This window comes from Emys orbicularis, chromosome 6, assembly GCF_028017835.1.
Source record: "Emys orbicularis isolate rEmyOrb1 chromosome 6, rEmyOrb1.hap1, whole genome shotgun sequence".
Taxonomy (NCBI): Eukaryota; Metazoa; Chordata; order Testudines; family Emydidae; genus Emys; species Emys orbicularis.
The window spans coordinates 51,169,363-51,191,578 of NC_088688.1; the positions used below are offsets into that span (position 1 = coordinate 51,169,363).

The 22,216-nt window shown below is 40.2% G+C and overlaps 1 protein-coding gene across 1 annotated transcript; it reads left to right on the forward strand.

Moving 5' to 3' along the window:
• Positions 1-2,730: 2,730 nt before the first annotated feature.
• CKMT2 (creatine kinase, mitochondrial 2) lies at positions 2,731-20,758 on the forward strand. Its single transcript, XM_065406189.1, has 9 exons — positions 2,731-2,882; positions 4,540-4,738; positions 6,583-6,678; positions 8,545-8,766; positions 12,965-13,050; positions 15,427-15,550; positions 17,716-17,850; positions 18,216-18,341; positions 20,639-20,758. Exons 1-9 carry the CDS (start codon positions 2,731-2,733, stop codon positions 20,756-20,758), a joined length of 1,260 nt encoding a protein of 419 aa, XP_065262261.1.
• The last annotated feature ends 1,458 nt before the right edge of the window (positions 20,759-22,216 follow it).

Sequence of the window (22,216 nt, forward strand, 5' to 3'; positions counted from 1 at the left end):
AAATATGCAAGAATCATGCAAACTCAAACACAACACAAAGGCATGGAAATCTACCAAAATAATTCAAACCCAATGAAATGGCAAACATACAAGGTCACAATCATCATTAGACATGAATGGAAAGGGAAGTGAGATGCTTGACCATGATCTGATTAACCCCAGGGCTTCAGGGTGGTGCTCAGAAATGAAAGCATTGTTTTCACTGAACAGATATGAAATGTTCTGAGGTGTCTTGCTAACCTCTTTAAATCCCTGAAATAAAAAAGGATTAAGGAATGATTAAACAGAAGAAATATATCCTAGAGAACACTGAAAAGGGCAACTGAAGGATTGCACACTGGGAAGATTTATGAGCAATTATTGTCCTTCCACTCCTAACTTCATGTTTTCTTACAACCTGCTCCATAGCTATGGAACACCCTTCCAAGCCAGATTTGTCAGACCCCCATCCACCTAAACTCTTGGGGTGAAATCCTGTCCTCATGTAAGTCGGTGGGAGTTTTGCTAGGCCTGAATTTCACTCTCCAACCTTCTCTGAGGCCCACAATCACAACAAAACAAATCAAATCCATTCAAAAATAATATCCAAGTTATTTCCCTTTTCTGAGTTCCCTAGCACATGCCATGTTCTCTATCTGCCTTGTAGATTGCCAGCACTCTGGTACTGTATCTGTACAGCTCTGAGCACTTTGAGACACAATTAGTAATAACAGACTCTGTGTGAGCTCCTAAAAATATTTTGAGATTAATTAAACCCTCTTGGGCCTGATTCTCATTTACACCGAGGCTATGCCAGACCACTCCTGCAGTGCACGGGGACCTGGAAGTGGGCGAAACTTACACTCGCACTCACTTTAAGGCTCCTTTACACTGTCAGATCAGTGAAAATGAAAATGAGAATCAGGCTCCTTTTCTTGAAGCTGTGTGTTTTAATGAGGATATCAGGTGGAGAAGAAGCACAATTTTTACTGGACTGTTTAAAAATATCCTTATGCAGAAGTGAGAATTTGTTGTGTAAATACAGAAACCTTCTGAGGTGTCTTAAGGAGGTTGGTATGAAGGATGTGATCTGTGAGCCATTTAAGTAATTGGGATTCATTTTATCCTAGTTTATCCACAGGACTATTTTTACAAAACTCAAGGTAACTCACAAAATCACAGGATAAGAGAAATTTAAGCATCACTTACAAGTCTGCTTTATTTCTTGCAATTCCCCATGTACCTCCATGAATAAATAATCTCTGTAAATAACTGTTTGGAGATCAAATGAGAGAGAGGTGAGAGTGAGAAAAATTCCCAGTTGTATCCTTTATAGGATAAAAGACTTATCAGATCACAGCTCACTGGTTACTTCAGATTTATATAATTATTTACTAGGCATTTATAGCCCGTGGTCTTTGCAGAGAATATGGCTATCATGTGGAGTTATTTTCTATATGTCTATACTTTCACTTCTCATGAACATATGGTGGATTGAAGTCTATCAAAAGTTTCCTGTGCAGCTATCACTAAAAGTAATGACAGAAGCCCCAGTCCTTGGATCTGGCTCAGCTGTGCTTGGCTTAGAACATGTGGGGATAGGGAGATTTAGGTGATCTATGATTTCCTTTGATCCCCGTTTCAGTTAGAACAGCCTCAAGGGACTCACCAGCTGGGCTGTTAAGTCAAGTTTAAGGTTGCTTTATACCACCAGTGCAGTGCAAAGCAGCCGTAATGGGGCCAAGGATCCAGCCAGGAGATTTGGGAGATTTATTTGGCAGTGTTTAAATAAAACCATGAAGGATGTTTGTGGATTTTATCAGATCAATGTCTGTCCTTGTCAAAAAAACTTTTCTGACTAGTTGTAAATGATTTTGGGAGAAGTGATTTTAACTCAATTGCTTCTGGCATCCTGTTGTGTTTTGAAATCAGCATTACTGACCCAGTGTGCAGGCCCTCACAGTACTTATTTGGGTAATTGTCATTTCCCTGAGTAGTCCCATTGATTTCTGTGGGAATATTTATCTGAGTAAGGGATTGCAGGGTCAGGCTTTAACATTTCCCCTCCCCCCCCAAATATAGGCACCTCTTTTTGGTGCGTCACTAAGGTACTGGTTACAGGCAATGCCTGTCTTATATTGTGTATCATTTATCCATCACAAGAGACTATAAAGCTCCATTCATGTAGTGTTACATAAATGATAATAATATTTAATAATATTTCAAACAGAATCTAAACCTCCTTGATATTTCAATCTCATTTTCAGTTACACATTATTTGCAGTGTTTTGTCTGCTATGTCTAACTTTAACATTATAACCTTCCCATGTGTCATGAACAGATATCTCCATGTAACTATATTACTGCTATGAAGCAAGCTAAAGAATTGAATTTTCACCCTAAAAGCCTCAAAACAGTTAATATGCATATGAGAGAGAGGGTTGGGTTTAGAATGTTGTGTTCAATATTGCACTGAACAGATCCAATGATTTTTCAAGTCTATCAAAGGTTTATGTACAGAAATAGAGTGAATGCTACCAATCCTTCCTCTAGGCACTACTGCAATACACATAAATAATAATAATAATAATTAATAATTGCCTTTTTTATTGAATTACTGTGTGTTCCAGTTGTGAGAGTGAGTGTTTATTTGACATGTTCAGCATATTTGAACTTTAAGTTCAAATAGCCATCAAGTATGGTTTCATATAGGGTTATTTTGCCTTCTAGAAGCCTTAACATAGAAGAAGAATGACTAGCACGTTTTCTCGTCTCCTGGCTGGCCGCAGAACAGCTGTGCTCTTTGCAACAGTTAGCACAGGGGCCTTAACCACCGGATACCTATTGAATCATCAGAATGTGAGAGCAGGATCTCATGAAAGACAAAAACTCTTTCCTCCAAGGTAAGTCATTTGGGTTAAACCTTCCACTGAGCACCCAGCCCAAGTAGCTGCTGAAGCTCACTGGGGGACTAAGAGAGAAGGAATTGTCCCCCAACAAACTGCAGAGCAGCTGCATAAGTCATCATGTCCCAAATGTGGCACCTATGCATGTGGGAAAGGAGGAGCTGAGGATGGGAAGATCCTTGTAAATTCAAAATCTGAGAACAGGATCTCTCACTAGTAACCCTGGTTTTAGATAGATTCAAAATAGCATGAACAATAGCCTTCAAAATCAGGAAGTGCAGACATGGATGAAAATGTAAAAAAACAAAACCACACACACAAAGATTGTCAAACCTCAAATAAAGTTCAGTTTTGGTTCACATTTCAGGCAAAGGTTCAGGATGGTTCTCATTAACTTATCAGTCATCTAATTCCTAGGAGCCAACTATCAGTGTAGACTCTACTGAAGGGAAGTTTTTTATATTTTTATGTACAAATGATAAGGTGTTGGCCATGGTAAATACATGGAAGAGACACAACTGCTCTGCCTGAAATATTCCCACAGCAGCTATAAACTGATTGACGGAGCATAGAAGCTAAATACAGCCCTGATAGGACTAAGTTGACTTCACTGGACTTGTACTAGCTTGACTTTGGCCCTATTTTTGAAAAATGACAATATGGGCCAGTTTCTGATCCCCTTATTCATAGTGAATAGTACCATATTCCACAAATAGGCCCACTGAGGTTGCTGAGATTCCTGTTAGAGCCAGGTGCTACTAAACCAGGGTAAAGATATCACAATCTGACCCCTTTAAAAGCATTACCAATGCTTTATCAAAGGACTTAGCAACATCTTCACAGAGCCGTAACTAGGGCATTTTTGCATCCAGGGTGAGTAAGCATATTTGCACCCGCTACCTTTTTTTCCACTTCATTTTTCCGCCCCATTTCCCCGCCCCTGTGGCTTTGTGCCCTGGGCAGCCGCCCAGCTCACCCTGCCCTGGTTACGGCCCTGTCACTTCACATGCTACGAGCTGAAGATTTCTTTACTGATGGATTATAATACTATACAGCTTTCTTTAAATAATAAGATAGTTCTGAGTTGTTTTAATTATTATAATAGGGTTAGATTTTCTGCAGGTATAAATCAGAATAGCTCCACAGATGTCCACAGAGTGACACTGATTTACACTAGATGGGGATCTGGTCCACTAACTTTACTTGTACCTCAAGTTTTATCAAAAGCACAACCAAATGAATTCCGAACATTGTTCATGTTCCTCCTATCTGTGCCAGTGCTTCCCACTTCCATTGTAAAAATCTTTATGTACTGCTAATGTAACTGGCAGCCAGTGCAGACTGTGGGGGGTGTTGATAAGAGCTTGTATGCTTTTGTTTCCTTTCTAAATTTTAATGCCATGCATATACCAAGCACCAGGCGTGCTTTTAAACTCTCTGCTATTTACCTCAAGCTTCCTGATCTACTGCAGAGAATAATATCCATCAATGCGAGGTAGGATGACACAACTTTAGTTTAAGAGAGGGAAACAAGCAGACCAAGTAAGAACTCTTTCTGTCCCCTCTCCTTCTGATGTGTTCGTAACCTGGCAAAAAGAACCAGGAATTACTGTTTGTTACCATATTAAATGCATTTGTCTTTTTCACCCCTCAGTGCAGACTATCCTGATCTCCGCAAACATAACAACTGCATGGCTGAATGTCTCTCGCCAGCAATATATGCTAAACTAAGGGATAAGATGACTCCAAATGGGTATACCCTGGACCAGTGTATCCAAACTGGCGTTGACAATCCTGGCCATCCTTTCATTAAAACTGTGGGCATGGTCGCTGGTGATGAAGAGTCTTATGAGGTGAAACATTTTTATTACACTGTAATGTTTAGTTTGTACATTATACTTCATGAGAGCTTGTTAGTACAGCACAGATCTTTCATGAGAAGTTCACTTTTAAGGTAAATCGCACACCAGAGTGTGTATAAACCACAAACCATATGGGTAATACTGGTGTTTTCTCAACAGGAGGTACAATGAACAGGAAACATCATTAAAAGAGCCATCTATAATGTTATCAAGGGTAATGAAGTGTGGGCTCACAGGAACAATATTTTATTTGCTTGCAATAGCTACACTCCCTCCTGCTGTTAAATTCAGTTTGTGGCAAGACTGTGGAAACATGTCACCAAACTGAAATGATGTAGAAATTATATTGTAAAAAAACCAAACATGGTAGAAGTGAGAAGAAATTTTCTTCTGAAATATGTGGGATGCTTGGCAGATAGACACTAGGGCTTTAGAGGCATGACACATACCAAAGATAGAAACATAGGATTAGGCTATTTTAATTCTGAAATAAGAAGCCTGAGACCTGGAAAAAAATGGCTGATTGTTATAACGCCTTTCCAGATAGTTAACACTACAGTCAATGGGTCCCTGCCTATATTATGCTGGAATTTGTATTATTCGTTCTCTTAATAGTATCAGCCAACATCCCAAATACTGGGCTGCTAAGGATGGGGTTATGATGCAGCTGACTCTGTTTCATTGGGCTTGGAGCTGTGACTGAGCCTCCTCTGTGGAAAGTGTACATATCGTCTTCAGTGCTCAGTCATCAGGATGCATACACATCAGACCAAACATTATCCAAAAATCACTTCATTCCATCCAGCCAAACTAAAAAATACAACAGAGCTCTAATTCTCTACTCAGAGGAGGTGGGGCAGGGGAGGAGAAAATAATTGCAGCTAAAGTTAACCACCTTAGAGCTCTATGCTCAGGTATTATCAGCCTTAGAATTCTCGGGGGAAGGTGGGAGCCAAGTCTATTGACCATTATTTCTCTCCTCTTTTCCCAACATTCCTATACTAGCCCCCCTCCCTAAGTCCTTCCCCTCTCCCTCCCCCGTTAAACTGCTGATTTCATTCACCTACTGTTTTGATATAAGGTGAATATTCTATCAAAGAACTACAAGTTAGAGAGGATATTGGAGTCTAATGGATAGGGCCCTGGATTGGACTGGGTCTCAGGACACCTGGGTTCTATTCCTGGCTCTGCCACAGACCTGCTGTGAAAATCACTCTGTGCCTCAGTTTCACCATGCACCCTTTGTCTGACTTTATTTAAATTGTAAACTCTTTGAAGCAGAGATTATCTCTTACACAGACATACTATGTTGTTTCAGACTCCAGTCTTCACTGGAACTACTAGGTGCTATTGAAATACAAACAAATAATAATAAGTGAGAGCCTGATTACACCAGTTTTAGACTAGCAGAATTCTGCTGACTTCAGGAGAGTTCTGATTTATTCTAGTTTAATAGAAAGGAGAATCAGGCCCCATGTATCCTCTGATGATCTCTGGAGAGCTCTTTTGCTCCAAAATCTCAAGCTGGCTATCAGAGCAGTTAGAATCAAGAAGAAACGTAAGTATACAATTATGAGATGTTATATGAGAGTGTAACACACATCCCTAGAAGGATCAGCATGACTGGGGACTCTGGATCACAAAGCATGAGCATCTCCTGGCTGAGCTAAAAGACGCTTTCTTGTCAGCACACCAGCTGTAGCAGACTCAACCTGTCTGTAGTCCAGCCACTGCAATGGGACAGAGATCCACGCTGTGTAACCATGATTACAAGAGGTAAGGAAAATGGTGTTAAAAATACTCAATGCTGGATTAATACATCTTTAACTCCATAGGTATTTGCTGAGATTTTTGACCCAGTTATTAAAGTGAGACACAATGGCTATGATCCATATGTAATGAAGCATCACACCGATCTGGATGCATCCAAGGTAGGATCAAATTTTGAATCCTTAATCCTTCAGCTTCCTATCATGACATTATATTGTATTTCATAGTTCAAAAAATGTTCCAATCTCCAAAGAAAATAAACTTAGGGATAACAGAACTGTGATGTCACAATGGCTGAACTTATCAATGCTTTATTCCCCCTTCCCAAGCAACTTTTTATATACAACGTGGCACATCTAGAAAAGAAAGAGACTAGGTTAAGTGATGTCTGATTCTGTCCCCTGTACTCTTATGCAAGGCCCTGTGTCCTAGGTGGTACATTAGATTTAAATTATGTGATCCTCCCCTTCCTTAATGTCCAGGCAGAACAGTATCCCTTCTATTATTTATTTAAATCTTAAATCCAATTTATTTTTAGGCTGATCCCAAATTTTAAAATTTCAATGTGCTAAAGATTTTTAGTACTGGCCAGAGTAAATGAATTTTAGAACTAGAGATATGGTGGCTGGGTAGGGGACAATTATGGCTTTTGGCACCCAAAGAGTCATGGGAAGTGGTTTTATGTGCTTTGGTAAATAGGAGTCAGTTTTGAGGATTTTGGTCAGGAGCTGATATGTATTCCTCTCCCCGCCACACACACTTTGGGCATGGGCAGAGGTGACTTTAAATGTCTTCCTGGAACTGTTTTCCTGATGCTGTTGTTATTGCTCCTTCATAATTTGCAAAGAGACCTGTTGAGCTGAACTCTGCTGTTTTTTCTGCTGTTCCACCAATCATTTTGGGACCTCTTCCATTTTTCTCTGTGCATACAGTGTTCAGTGCCACCCTGAGAACACATGTAAGCAGGTCACATTCCCCCCTGTCCCTAACAGAAGGCTGCATGGTGCTGAGCACCTCTATTTGGTTCTATATAGGTTTTTATACTACACTTACCACTGTAGTGTCTGACTGCCACTTTGACCCCAGGGGCGGCTCTATGTATTTTGCCGCCCCAAGCACGGCGTACCTGCTGCCGAATTGCCGCCGAAGCCGTGGGACTGGCGGACCTCCTGCAGGCATGCCGCCAAAGGCATCCTGACTGCTGCCCTCACGGCAAAAGGCAGGCCGCCCCCCGCGGCTTGCCGCCCCAGGCATGCGCTTGGTGCGTTGGTGCCTGGAGCCGCCCCTGTTTGACCCCAATCTAGCAAAGCACTATGGGACTATTCTTACTTAAGTTAAGCATGTACTTAAGTGTTTTGCTGGAACAGGATCAGAGGTACTTTGCAGGATGGAGCCCAGAGCGCACGCGCACACTATATATGATCTCAACTTACCCACTTCCTTGGGATTTCCTTTATTGTTGTCTTAATTAACAACAAATATAAGCATCATCTTGGGTGTGACTGTTTCTAAGCAACTTCTGCCCTTGTCCCTACTTCTCTGTCTTTCAGGGAGCTATTGAAACAATGTGATATGTCTGGGTTGGAGTTAAGAGGGCCCACCTGATCTATTTGCCACAGTGAATCAGCAAAATCACTCGGGATCTCCATGCATAGTGCTAGAACCTGACACCCTGATGCACCTGTCTGTTGCATTTCTGAGTACCCAAGATTAGTTGTAATCATTTGGCTGAAGAGAACATATAAAGGGACATTCTTTATGTAGAAAGGCAAATTTTAAAATTACTATATGTAAAATGGGATACAATGTGTAGATTTTCACAGAATCATAGCATATCAGGGTTGGAAGGGACCTCAGAAGGTCATCTAATCCAACCCCCTGGTCAAAGCAGGACCAATCCCCAACTATTTTTTTTTTTTTGCCTGAGATCCCTAAATGGCCCCCTCAAGGATTGAGCTCATAAGCCTGGGTTTAGCAGGCCAATGCTCGAACCACTGAGCTATCCCTCCCCCCATTTCTTTCATTAGATTACCCAAGGTCAGTTTGATGAGCGCTATGTCCTATCATCACGTGTACGTACTGGTCGCAGTATCCGGGGTCTCAGCCTTCCCCCTGCCTGCTCCAGGGCAGAGAGAAGAGAAGTAGAAAATGTTGTGGTCACTGCTTTGGCTGGGCTGAAAGGAGACCTTGCTGGAAAGTATTATAGCCTGACCAATATGTCTGAGAAGGATCAACAGCAGCTTATTGATGTAAGTACAGACTCCAGTCTGGAGACTTAGAAGATTTTCATTAATGTATATCATTTAATCACATTTATTTTTATTCCTGTCTTTTTCTCTCATGCATACTTTCCTGCTTATGTAATGAAGATACTTAATTATAACTGTATTCCTGTAGTTAATGGTCAGTGTGAATTTCTATTCTAAATCCCAATTGTTTTGGCTAAAATATTGGCTTGGGCTAAAACTTTACACACATGGGTTTTATTCCAAAAATGATTTTTTGAACCAAATTAAAATTATATAACTAGGGCTACAGTCACCACCTTGGTCAATCGGTAGCTGAAATCTGGGACCTTGTGAGTCAGTTTCCAGTTTGGGGCAGAAATCAGTCACACAGAATCAGTATTTTTTTAGTGTGATTTGTTTGTTTACAAAATGTCTACCAGTCCTATTTTCTTGAACTGTGATAGGAACAAACACCATGCAGGCAACATAAGCCCCACCTGCAATCACTAAAACATGTGATTTAAGGATTTGTATGGAGGAAGCATAAAGATTTTGGTCATGGATTTTTGTCATATCAACACATTGCTGTATTCAGATGATTTGAGATATAAAGGTTTGCAAGTGCATTACTGGCATAACAGACAATAAAAATGTATTGGGTAAACGATCTTAAAAATCCACAAGATAATCATTAATATTTTGAAGTCCCTAAATATGCATTTTTGCAAGCCCCAAACAATGATTATATCCTATCAGCTGTATTTAAAGAACATTAGTCCATAAAATAATAACCAAAATTATGTTAAAGTATTGTAATATCATTAATGCTGCTACTTGGTATCACATTCAGATTCAGTCCAAAGGAACTGTTAAATCAGCACAAAACCAAAAGACTGCGTTAAGAGTTTATTTCATAGAACCATAGAAATATAGGGCTGGAAGGGACCTCAAGAGGTTATCTAGTTTATCTCTCTGTGCTGTGGCAGGGTTAAGTATCCCTAGACCATCCCTGAGAGGTGTTTGTCTAACCATTCTTAAAAACTTCCAATAACAGGGATTCAACCTCCCTAGGTAACCTGTTCCACTGTTCAACTATATAGTTAGAAAGTTTTTGCTAATATCCACCTACATTTCCCCTGCTGCAAGCTAAACTGATTTCTTCTGTTCAGCAGCTCCATGGGGAAGGATCAGTTCTTCCGCTAACTTAAGCATAGAAGGGAATGGTGGTAGAGAAAAGCATTTCATCCATAACTGATTCATGCTCGTTCCATCTGTCTGCTGGTACCTACAGGCGAAACTGGTACTGGGTACAGGTTGCACTAGGAGAGAGAAGGGGAAACACAACAGGAGTAGAAGTGTAGAGTTCTTCTGGTCTAATGGAAATGCAGTTTCATCATTCATGTAATGTGTATGATCAAGAAATGACTGTACTAAGGCCATGAATATACTAAGGCCTTGCTCCTGCAATGTAAGATAAACAGATGGACCCTGCACCTTCCTGGGTTCACTTTTAGTTCACTTTTAGTTCAATGCTCCATGCTAGCACCAGCGGGGGTCCAACAGGTACAGGAGCCTAAAATCCAAAATGGAGAAAAGAGTAAAGCTTACTATCCTGTCTACATCATCTTATTTATACTGGACATCCTCCCTCCTCACCCTGCATCAGACCCTAGATAAGTCATTTAAAATGAAAAAAATTGACACGATGGTCATTGAGGCAATGAGAGCTAAATACACCCCCTTGTTCATAACCTTCCAGCACAAATGTGAAAAATCAAATACTTATTTGCGGGGGGTGGGGGGAAACAGGTCAGTGAGAAGAATCAGTTGAATGAGATTAGGTCTTTCGGCATGATACATCACAAACTGTGCTGCCTACTGCTACAGGTGTTCAAGCAGAAATAGAATCTCCCTTTGAGAAAAAGAATGAATTGGTGGTACCAAAAGGTACCAAGCCACACACTATTTTAATTTCTCGCATGATAGCCTACTCAAAAGAAATTGTGAAAACAATACGCTCGAGATATCTTATTTGCAGGGTTGGCACTAGACATTTTGCCATCCTTAGGCCCCCACTCTGAAAACTCTCTGTACATTATGGTTTGCAGTAATGTACATTAACACGGTGCTGATCAGGCCTCAGCTGGAGTACTGTATCCAATTTTGGTCACCAATGTATAGAAAGGCTCTGGAGAAACTGAGAAGGATCCAAAGGCGAGAGACAAAGATGATCAAAGGCTGAAGGAACTGGGTATGTTTAGAGGACATGACAGCGGTCTTCAGATACTTGAAAGGCTGCCATTAAAAAGATGGAGAAAATTGTTCTCTCTTGCCACCGAGGGCAGGACAAGAGGCAATGGGTTCAAACTCCATCATAGCAGATTGAGATTAAATCTCAGGAACAACTTCCTAACTGTAAAAACCATAGGACAATGGAACAGACTGCCTAGGGAGGTTATGGAAGCTCCTTCCAGGTTTTCAAAAGGAGGCTGGATAGTCATGTGTCTTGGATGGTTTAGACCTTCATTTCTCAAATGCGGCCATCAGCAGATTTTTTTATGGCCATGGGAGCCACCAAAGCATGGGTGGAGATTGGGGGGGGGGGCAAAGCATCTGTACCTCCTTGCAGCGCCCAGCCATTGCTCCTGAATAGCTGTTATCAAGGGCAGCAAGATGCACCACCTTGGTGTTTGCTCTGGCGGCACCAGCAGTGATCGGTGCCCTGAACCGCGTAGCCTCCTTGGGGGCTCTGGACAGTGCCTCTGGAGACACATGGGGCTGCTATGCACAGTGCCAGAACTGGCTCGACAGTGGAGGTGGCTGTGTTTGGTTGCCAGGGCACTCCCCTGCTCCCACCCAGCCGGGGCATGGGGAACTTGAGACTCCACAGGTAGCTGGTAAGTTCCTAACCCACCTTCCCCAAGGCGGGCTCTCGGTGAAGGGCTGTGGAGGGCAGAGACAGAGAGACGGCTTTGTCAGAGCGGCCATCAATGAGAGTTGGTAGCTGCACTCTGAGACCACCAAAAAAATCATTGTTTAGACACATCAAATCCTCCATCTTGGCAGGGGGTTACACTAGATGACCCTTGTGGTCCTATGATTTTAACTCCCTGTGGGATGTCTTCTCTATTTTTTGTGGTGATACCCACCCTGCATTCCCAGGAGACTGACCTCACATTAAGTAGTAAGAGCCATTGTCTGGCTTCTTGGAAAAGGTGTGTGCTCTTTTAAGGCCTAGACAGCCAAGGAGTGACTTTCTACTGCAGACTAGATCAGTGTGGAGATGCTGACCAACCCCCCCCCCCACCCCCACCCAGGGGACTGGAAGAGAGGGGGGGAAATATAGGTCCATTCCAGTGCAGGAAAAGCCCTCTTTTACCTGGACCAGGTGGAGCAGCACCCACCCTCCTACCCATGGAAGTGGTGAAATGTCGAGTTTTGTCAGGATCCGCTATGGGCATTGTACTAATTGCTCCTTTCTTGGGGGGCTGGGAAGGAAATTTCCCCTCCCTACCAGATTGGCCAAGGTGAAGTGTGGTTTGGGGGTGCTTAGTTGGGCAAACATGAAACAGGAGTTACACATCATGTAAACATGGGGCAGGTACTCTGTAAGGAAGGAATACAGTGATCAGATAAAATGGACTGATAAGGAGTTAACAGAGGTATTCTTTAAAGGAGCAAAAACGGGGGGGTTTCAGGACTCCCATGACTGGTACAGCCACGAGCCAACCCCTTTATAGCCCACCTTAACCCACATTTGGCGAGGTCCCAGCAGCAGGTTGGCTGGGGACCAGGATGGGTAAAGGGGAGGGCTGGCAGAAGCCCCCGGATATATGTTGAAATGATTATGAAAATACCCGCACTGTGCACATTTATCTGCCAGGTACTCCCAGACATTTAAGAATAATGTCGTGGCCTAATTAAACCACATCCAGTGTTTCCTGGCCTTCTGCTAGCACAGCCGGACAACTCTCCTTTATCACACCTAGCCAAAAATTAGCAGCACTGAGAACTGGTCGCCACCAAGCCTCCGTCTCCAGAAACACATCTGAGTAAAATGCTTTCTACCTGCAGTCAAGGAACTTCAGCTTTATGCAACTTATTTTTATACCAGTGACTTTCTTGGCAGTGTTAAATGTTCAAAACAGCATTACTTCCCTGAATTCAGTTGCTTCTCTCTCTCTCTCTCTCTCTCTCTCTCTCACATTTTGGCTTTCAGGACCATTTCCTCTTTGATAAGCCAGTGTCCCCTTTGCTAACATGTGCTGGGATGGCACGTGACTGGCCTGATGCCAGAGGAATCTGGTATGGCATTTGAAGTGTGGAAGTTTGTATCATGTGCAAGTGATTTTATTACGTCTCTCCTTGCTTGTCCTAACACTGCAGCTGCCATTCCCTGATACTGACTGCATACTTAGCTAACATTTTTCTTTATTAATTGTTCAAGGAAATATAGAAATAAATAAACAATACAATAAGCAAACCTTTCCATTAATGCAACAGTCATGATCATCAGCCACAACACAAGGGACTATAAATAAGACTATTGCTTTAGGCTTTTAGTTTCTGTTTTCTTTTTTATAAATAAAAATTTGGCACAAAAAAGGGCCAGCAAATGATCATAAAAGACGAGTTATAAATGTAAGCTAAAAAACATGAATGAGCTATCTTAAATCATAGGTATGTGACATCAACGTTGTGTCTTTCCCCTCACTTTGTTGCTGATGTAATATTTTTTCTATCAGAACTGTGCTTAAGAATTCCTTCACACATGCAGAATAAACTGAAGGAGTGTTACATTTCCATTTTTTATCATTATATATTTTGCTACTTAATGAACACACCAATACCCATCATTTCTTGGAATTTGTTGGAAGATGCAATTCATACGCTTTTAGTGAGGCAGAGCTTTGTGTGGAAAAACCTTTGCATATATTGCTCCACTCCAAACGTTTTTGTAAATTGTGTCAAGAAAAAATTGTGGGACAGAGTAGCTGATGCTTGACAGCATCTGCAGCATTTATTGTGAATATGGCCAAACCAACTTTATGTAAGGAAGAATACAGTGATCAGATAAAATGGACATCCAAAGTCCACCTGAATCCCACAGGAGTTTTCAATTTCAATGGGCTTTGGATTAGGCTCCTGGTGCCCAGAACAAAATCTTAAACAAGTTTTACTAGAAGAATTATAAGGATAACGTGCATAGATTTTATGAACTGAACAGAACATGTGCAAATAATGCATGTAGCCCCAATGCATCACCTGAATAAACCAGATCTGTGTTTGCACATTTTGCATGTGAAATATAATTTATATTGCATATGAAATATAACTTGCTGTAACTGGAAAGTGACACGATGAGCCGGAATTTTAAAACTTGGTCTCTCTTGTTGCATCACAATTTGTAGATACAAATAATTGTGGGTTATATGTTAGGACAATTTAGCCTCAGAATGAAATCCTGGCCCCACCGGAGTCAATGGCAAAACTCTCATTGACTTCAGTGGGGTCAGGATTTCACCTTATGGGTGGGATTTTCAAAAGCACTCAACATTGGCCTCACTACTCTCCTTATGGTCAATGATACAACTTCCATTTAATTCAGTGGGATTTAATTCAGTTAGGCCAACACTGATCCCTTTTGAAAATCCCATCCTAAATGCCAGATGGTGACTGCAAAGCAGGTACTTGGATATTTAAGTATGTCTAATTCCACCCACAAATAACTGTCAGGACACATTTGCACCTGCAATTATTTGCATCAGCAAATTTCAAGTACAAAAAAGGAGGCCCAGCTAAAGCCAGGCTGAAAGTCAGTCCCTCTATGGGCTTTAAATCCTAGACCTACTGTGCTTTTCTCCTGATGTATTATTCAGACTGTTTGTATGAACAAGTCTCAACCTATTCAGGAAGACTAATCCAAAGGCAGAGAAAGTAGAGAAAAGCAAACAGTGATCCCAGTTCCTACTTGTCACTTTAAAAGCATGACCATGACTTATCAATTTGAAGCAAAAGTGGATACCTTGTCTCCAGGCACTTTATCTTGAAAGACAAGTCAGCATCTTTGATTAATGTAGTGTCTTGAAGCAACACTTAGCTGCCGTCTCCCAGTGCATAATTTGATTTATGTGCCAGTCGTGTGTTACCAAGTGATATAAAAGCAACAAGGATTTGATTTAGAAGAGAATACAGTTAAATAGGGTCAGGTTGCCAGGCCCCAGGTAGCATGTAAACATCAGATTTTCTCACTTCAGAAAGCTCTAAAATCAGCGAATAACTTCCTCAATGATTAAAGATGCAGAACTCTGCTTCTCCAGTTCCTAGTTCCCCTAGCTGTGTTCCTATTGATATGTTCTTGTTAGAAGACAAAGTGTACTTTCTAGTGCAGCATCAATACAACACCAATGTAATCAATAAAGAGTGCTGCTGTCATTGTGACCTAAGGAACCTGAAGGATTATGTTACCGGTGGATAGGGGAATGAAATTGAAAAAGGCCTCAATAGCTCTTATTCTTAGCCCCGTCACTCTGATATTATCTTGCAGCACTTGTCCTGTGCACAATCATGAAAGATTACGAGCTAGGAAAGGAAGGAATTGAAATTAAACTGAGAATGATGAGAATTATTTCTGAAGGCTTATCCCATTCTTTAAAGACACCATTTTCTTCTCTCAAATAGGCATAACCATGACAAAACATTTCTTATCTGGATTAATGAAGAAGACCATACCAGAGTGATTTCCATGGAAAAAGGTGGCAATATGAAAAGGGTGTTTGAAAGATTTTGCCATGGTTTAAAAGAGGTAACAACTCAGCCAGTTTGAGTTTTCATTTTTATTATTCCTGTTTGTTAGCAATTAGAGTAGTGTCACCACTCCTTGATATGGTTAATACTGAATTCCCTTTCACTATTTTTAGCAACAAAATTTTAAAAAATCAATCCAAATTATACCCCCCTTGAAAAGCAACAGTACCAAGGAAGTAAAGACACAGTGTTGTCATATTGTTAGCCACAATGTAGGGACAATTAAACCCTAACAGTACCAGAAGTTTTACAAAATCTAAAACCAACTGAAATTTTTCTCTTTTTCTAATTTCAAAGGCAATATTTACTTATAAACAAATATGCAGCGCCTTGCAGTGTTTTTTCACCCAACCTGTAGCACTGAGAACCTGAAAATGAAATTTATTGGTAGAAAAATGAAACGGATTTCATTCATTTGATGAGAGAAATGCATAAAGGAAAACAAACAGCCAAAAATAGAAAATAGATTGGATTTTTTAAATTCTTTAAAATTCTGACATAAGGAAAGATGATATGTGTTGGTTTAAAATTACACACCAAAATCTGTGATTTTTAGGTCAGCAAAGTCTTTTTAAATACAAAAGTTGCAACCTTAGGCACTGGGCTTGGGATTAATCTATGTAGGCTTTTTATTTCAAGTTTATCAAAAACATATAAATATGAAGAAAAAAATCCATGTTAAAATGCTGTGAAGGTTATAACATAACCTACATCCAGTTGAGCTAGGCAATCCAGCTAGGACTGTAGGATGGATCTGGTCCCTGATGTAGCCCATTGCGCTGCTCTGACCGTGAGAAAGGGCCATCAAAGCTGCCTTAACTGAGCAGGTCAGGATTCCACCCTACCCCTTGCAGCAAGGGTATAAAGTGCATGCTAGGGGTGTGGCCAAGGGGACAGGATATTCCAGAACACTGCTGCATTCCAGCTGATCCGTAGATGGTGCAACTCCCACTTGGGGGCTATTACCAATTGATGTACTGGGGACTGGCTTGAAACATAGAGGATCAAGCCAACACAAAAGTGACTTACAGATGCCTTTATGCCCCTCCTCTTCTCTAGAACTGTGTGGTCCCCAGTATCTGGTCCATGTTCTTCTCAGAGGCATTTACGACACTGTACATGTTGTACAAGGAGATAGTGCAATGCAATGCTTAGAGCCAGGGACTAGGAGTCATGGCTCCTGGATTTTATTCCCAGCTCTACGTTTGACTCTGTAATTATAACTCCTAGAGTTAGCGGCTATGAACCCCTGTCATTTGACACAGGCATGAACTTTTTGTAACTCTGACACATGGCATATGACTGAAGCCAGGAAATAAAGACTAGTCTCTTACCAGCAGTCCTGGTGTTGTTATAGACTCCCTATGTGACCTTGGGGAAGTCCTTTAACCCCTCTGTATGTCAGTTAACTCATCTGCAAAACAAGGATACTTAGTTACCTTCCAGGGATTTGGTGAGCCTTGAATAATCAATGGGCCTGATTCTCCTCTCACATCAGAATTACACTGAAACTGCATTGTATTCAATGGAGTTACTCGTGATTTGCACTAGTGTTAGCAGTACTGTCAAACTCAAGGATTCAAAATTCAAGTGTCAGGGCTTGAAAATCATGAATAAATTTGGGGTCCTTTTATTTGCACTCAGGTGTTTGAGCCTTTAGGGTTCATGATTTACAGCTCTTCTCCACAATCACAAAAGCTAGAAACTTACTTTGATTTCAAATGAAAGCTGAGATTCTTGTGTAATTACCTGACTCCATAATTTAGGCTTTAAGAAAAATATCAAATATCACAAGATTTGCAATAAAATCATAAGATGACAACACCGTGTATGTGAGAGGAGAATGTTTATAAAGTTCACTGAGGACACTGGATGAAAGGTGCTGGATACATGCAAAGATTTATATCTTAATCATAGTTTCATTTGCACATAATTTTGTGTGTTTTATATACTTAATGGGCCAAATTCTACCTTCACTTACACCTATGCAATTCCATTGACATCAGTGGATTTTTGTGGGTATAACTGAGGGCAGAAATTGGCACTGTGGGTTTAATATTCAAATTCATGAAAGGCAGCAAGTATTTCAGATGTCAGCAACATTGTCATAAGATGAGACATTTGTATGCAGCAGTTTTTTCTGTTGTTGTTTTTTACCTGCAGGTTGAACGGTTAATTAAAGAACGGGGCTGGGAGTTCATGTGGAATGAACGCTTAGGATATGTTCTGACCTGTCCTTCCAACCTGGGAACAGGATTACGTGCAGGAGTCCATGTTAAACTTCCAAAACTCAGCAAGGTACGTAAGCTATTAAAAGGGCTGTGATGTAAATCAGCTCTTCACCTGACTCAAAGGGAACAAATGAAAAAAGGATAATTCACAGTGTTAATGCACTTAATATTATGTGTAACTATGAGGTCTCAGGGACAATCTGTGACAAATTGTGCATATTTTTATCCATCATATTACTGTATTTATGTGAATGAATCTGTTCAACCAACATCCACTCAGGCAGCCCATATACCTAAGGCATAGGAAAATATCCATCCCTGCAAGTCTTTCTGGAGAAACTATTGAAGTAACTGATAACAGTATTTCCAGGAGTCAATACAATATATAATACCAGTATATCCAAAAAGCCTGCAAAATGTCTCTTGTGCTAGGATCCCAGGTTTTCAAAGATTCTGGAGAATCTGAGGCTGCAGAAACGTGGCACTGGTGGTGTGGACACAGCAGCTGTGGCAGATGTGTACGATATCTCCAACCTGGATCGCATGGGCCGATCAGAGGTAATATGATTTTTCTAGTTTTAAACTCAATGAGGCAGATCCTCAGCTTGTGCAAATGGTCATAGTCTCACGGGAGTCAATTAACTTCAGTGGAACCATTTACTTCAATGGAGCTATGACCATTTACACCAGCTAGGATTCACACAAAGTCAAGTTACTCACATGTGTAAGTGTTTGCATCACTGACCCCTAAGTCAATCAAAATATACAAGACCATGAAAAAGGTCTAAGTATACAAGAATGAAAAGCATATTACAAGATGCTATACATATATGTGTAAGGAGGTAGAAAAACTGTATGATACATTGTGTTGTTTGAGAAACGGCATGTCATCATGAACTATATAACATTCTGAAATGTTTGTGTGTTTTTGCTAAGTTATTAATACAAATATTTATATTGCATTGTTCATTTACACAGAGTTTTAAAAACATATGATTTAAGCCTATAATCCCTTATTCATGTGAAGATTTCAACTGGTCAATGAGGCTATGTGTGAGTAAGGACTAATCATGTGAGTAAGGATTTGAAAGATGAAGCCTATAGCTCAGACCTATTTCTACCCTGAAGAGCTTTCAATGTAAATAAGACAAGGCAAACACACACAAGAGGACAGAAATGTTTTATTATAGAATATATATTTTTCAGTACATAATAAAATAGATTTCATTATGTAATAAACCAGTTTGCAGAACTAAATTATGTCCCCAATGGCGCAACATAAAGTTGTTTGGGTTTTGTTTGTTTCAGTTACTGGTCAATGCAAACTTAATACAAAATTCTTTTCATCCTCACAGCTGCAAAATCAGACCTCTGATTTCCCTACACAGCTGGTCTGTAAAGACAATAAAACAAACTGCTAAGCCACTGAAATGCTTTATAGTAAAAAACAAATCCCTTCAAAATCCATTATTGTCCCAATGAAGAGACATTGGGATTTAGCTTGGGTAATCAGTTTTAACAAACCAGTTATTAAAGGTTGCTAATGAACCAGTTCATGAAGATTTTTTTTAAAATCAGTTACATAGTTTACTACCTACTCTAAAGTTCGTAACACCAGGGGAGCTGGTGCTATCATGCCACAGGGTTTGGTAAAACTCTCCTCTCTCAGCTTCATCTTGTCTTTTTTTATTATTATTATTATTCTTTAATAGTTTTTAAAGAGATTATACAAACGCATCTGTTGCTTACTGTATGGAATTGGAGTTTCTGCTGCTGCTTTTGGGATAAGACACTGGGTCTGATTCTGATCCCACTTACACCAGTGTGACTCAGGAGTAACTCCACTGAATTCAATGGAGTTATTCCTGTTGTAAAACCAGTATGAGTTTAGAATCAGGCCTATTGCTAGAGAAATGTGGATGAAGGGCTTGATATTACAGTTGCTATAAAGGCAAAACTCCCTTTAGAGTCAATGGGAGTTGTTTTCTGCATAAGAGCAGTTAGTCACTTGTTGTGGTAGCATCAGAACAGCTCATTGGCAACTGCAAGGGCTTTCCATTCTGAAATCATGGAATAAAAGGATGACTGTAAAGTAGTCTGGTCCTATCCTGACAGCTGATAAGAGGAAGTGTGAAACACTCCTTTCCATTCTGAATTTGAAAGATGTTTCATTACTACACCCACAAGACAACAGCCCAGCAGCCATTTTGCTCACATTAATAGTTGATGATACTGAAAGAACAGTCTAATGATTTTGCAAATCCATGACATCTACATTCTATCCTTTATTTTTAAGTGTATCTTGGGCTTAATATTTTTCTCTTGTGAGGCTGAGTAGAGGTGAAGACTCTCACAAAAGAATCCTATAGAACTTGATAGGGATGAAACCAACAAGTCTGTAATAAGGGTCCAGTGAAAACCTGTAATATGTAATAGAGAATAACAGTCTTCCCATAGGTTTTCTGGTTCATCCTATAGCATTCTACAGAAGGGCTATTGTTCCTTATTACATTCTATCTATAGGCTGGTTCAAAAAGTCTATAGATGGGCTATCATTTTCGATTGAATTCTATAGAAATTTTCCATCAAGGGAGTGGGGGAAGGTGCAGCACCCTAGCAGAGGTGGATGGATGGAGGCATTAAAACTGTGAAAGATATGCCTTCTGGGTAATGGTCCGAGTATGCTGGGAAGTGTGTAGGCAGCATTCCTCCAGCACAGATATCCTGACATATGGGCAAATGGGAGCCATGGCTCTACTTAGATATGCATTATTTGGAGCTGCTAGCTCTGTTGGCAGGACTCTCCTCACATAACAATGTAACCTAAATAATTTGGGTATTTTTTCCTATCTAAGGTGGAGCTTGTCCAAATAGTTGTTGATGGGGTCAATTATCTGATTGACTGTGAGAAGAAGCTGGAAAAAGGTCAAGACATCAAGGTACCACCACCTTTGCCCCAGTTTGGAAGGAAGTGAGCTTGTTACAGATGATTAATAACTGATGTGAAATATGTCTGTTGTTCTGACAGAAAATTATCTCTGTATATCTCAGTGTATAAATAAGATCCTGACAACTTGTGAAATAAAACATTACCTGATGCCTTACAGATTGTCTGTCTGTTTTTTAGTAGCTGGTAGGGTTGGCAACAGTTAGCATTCAGAAACCAACACTGTAAGTAATATAGCAATGACCAATAAGTTGATTTTAATGATATGAAAATGCTCATGTTATTTTCTAACATTACCATCCAAGTCTCCTATGATTAGGTATCATTTAGTAGATGAAATACCTTTTCTACTAGTTCTACTTGGTATTATACACTAACAGGGAAAGTCAGGGAACTCCTGCAGAATGAAATAAACAGCCTAGAAAGTTTACCAGAGATTAAAGAGATTTTATATGGATTATGGATGATCTCATGCTGTTCTTCCATTACTGTGAACTTCCCATCCCCCTGCTGATTTGTATGTAAATGGAGCTTCCATTGTTTTGATTCCATAATGCTTCATTTATATTGAAGATAGGTAGATATCTTCTTTCCCTACTGTCTGGGATCAAAAACCTGGTTCTCCCTTTGTTTGGTTACAGACTTCAAAGCATACTATCTGTAAGTATTCCAATTTCCTCAGACAGTATTAATACATGCATTTCACAATATTAATAACCAGTGTGACATTATCTTTCATAAAAGACCTTACTTGATACACTTTTATAATACAGTAATATACATAATTGGTTGATTCAGTTATTTATTGTTTGAGGTAAAAACCCCTGCAAGAGGCTGCCTCCCGCACTTGCTAGGTTGATGGCTTTGTTTACCTTTTATGTAAATGTACCTTCATAGTATTTGCCTGGCAAACTACAATACATCCTTTGTCTAAGGCAGACTATGCTTCTGCATTGCTTGCCAAACACAATTCTAGCACATATCCATAACTCTTTGCTCGTACCTCATGTATACATTATGCAAGCATACTAATACCCAATGAGTTATTTGTTTTCCAATGTTATCGTACATGACTTTTAGATACAGATTATGAAAACAGTGTGTACACTAACCTGTTTTTGAAAACCTCCAATGTTGAGGCTTCTACAACCTCCGTTTGAAGCCTATTCCTGTCCTTAACTATCATTATCGTTAGAAAGCTTTTCCTAATATCTGACCCAAAGCTCCCTTGCTGCACATTAAGCCAATTACTTCTTGTCCAACCTTCAGTGGACATGGAGAACAATGAGGCACTTCCTCTTTATAACAGCTCTTAACATATTTGAAAACTATCAGATCCCCCTCAGTCTTCTTTTCTCAGAACTAGACATGCTCAGTTTTTTTAACCTTTCCTCATAGATCAGGTTTTCTACACCTTCTTAGTCATTTTTGTTGTTCTCTTTGGGACTCTTTCCAATTTGTGCACATCTTTCTTAAAGTGTGCTGC

What these genes read in the sequence shown, in the direction of transcription:
- CKMT2 (XM_065406189.1), top strand. Translation starts at nt 2,731, where the DNA reads ATGACTAGCACGTTTTCTCGTCTCCTGGCTGGCCGCAGAACAGCTGTG. An exon ending in GTGATGAAGAGTCTTATGAG is followed by an intron (nt 4,739 to 6,582) that starts GTGAAACATTTT and finishes TTAACTCCATAG; the next exon opens with GTATTTGCTGAGATTTTTGA. An exon ending in AACTTCCAAAACTCAGCAAG is followed by an intron (nt 17,851 to 18,215) that starts GTACGTAAGCTA and finishes CTCTTGTGCTAG; the next exon opens with GATCCCAGGTTTTCAAAGAT.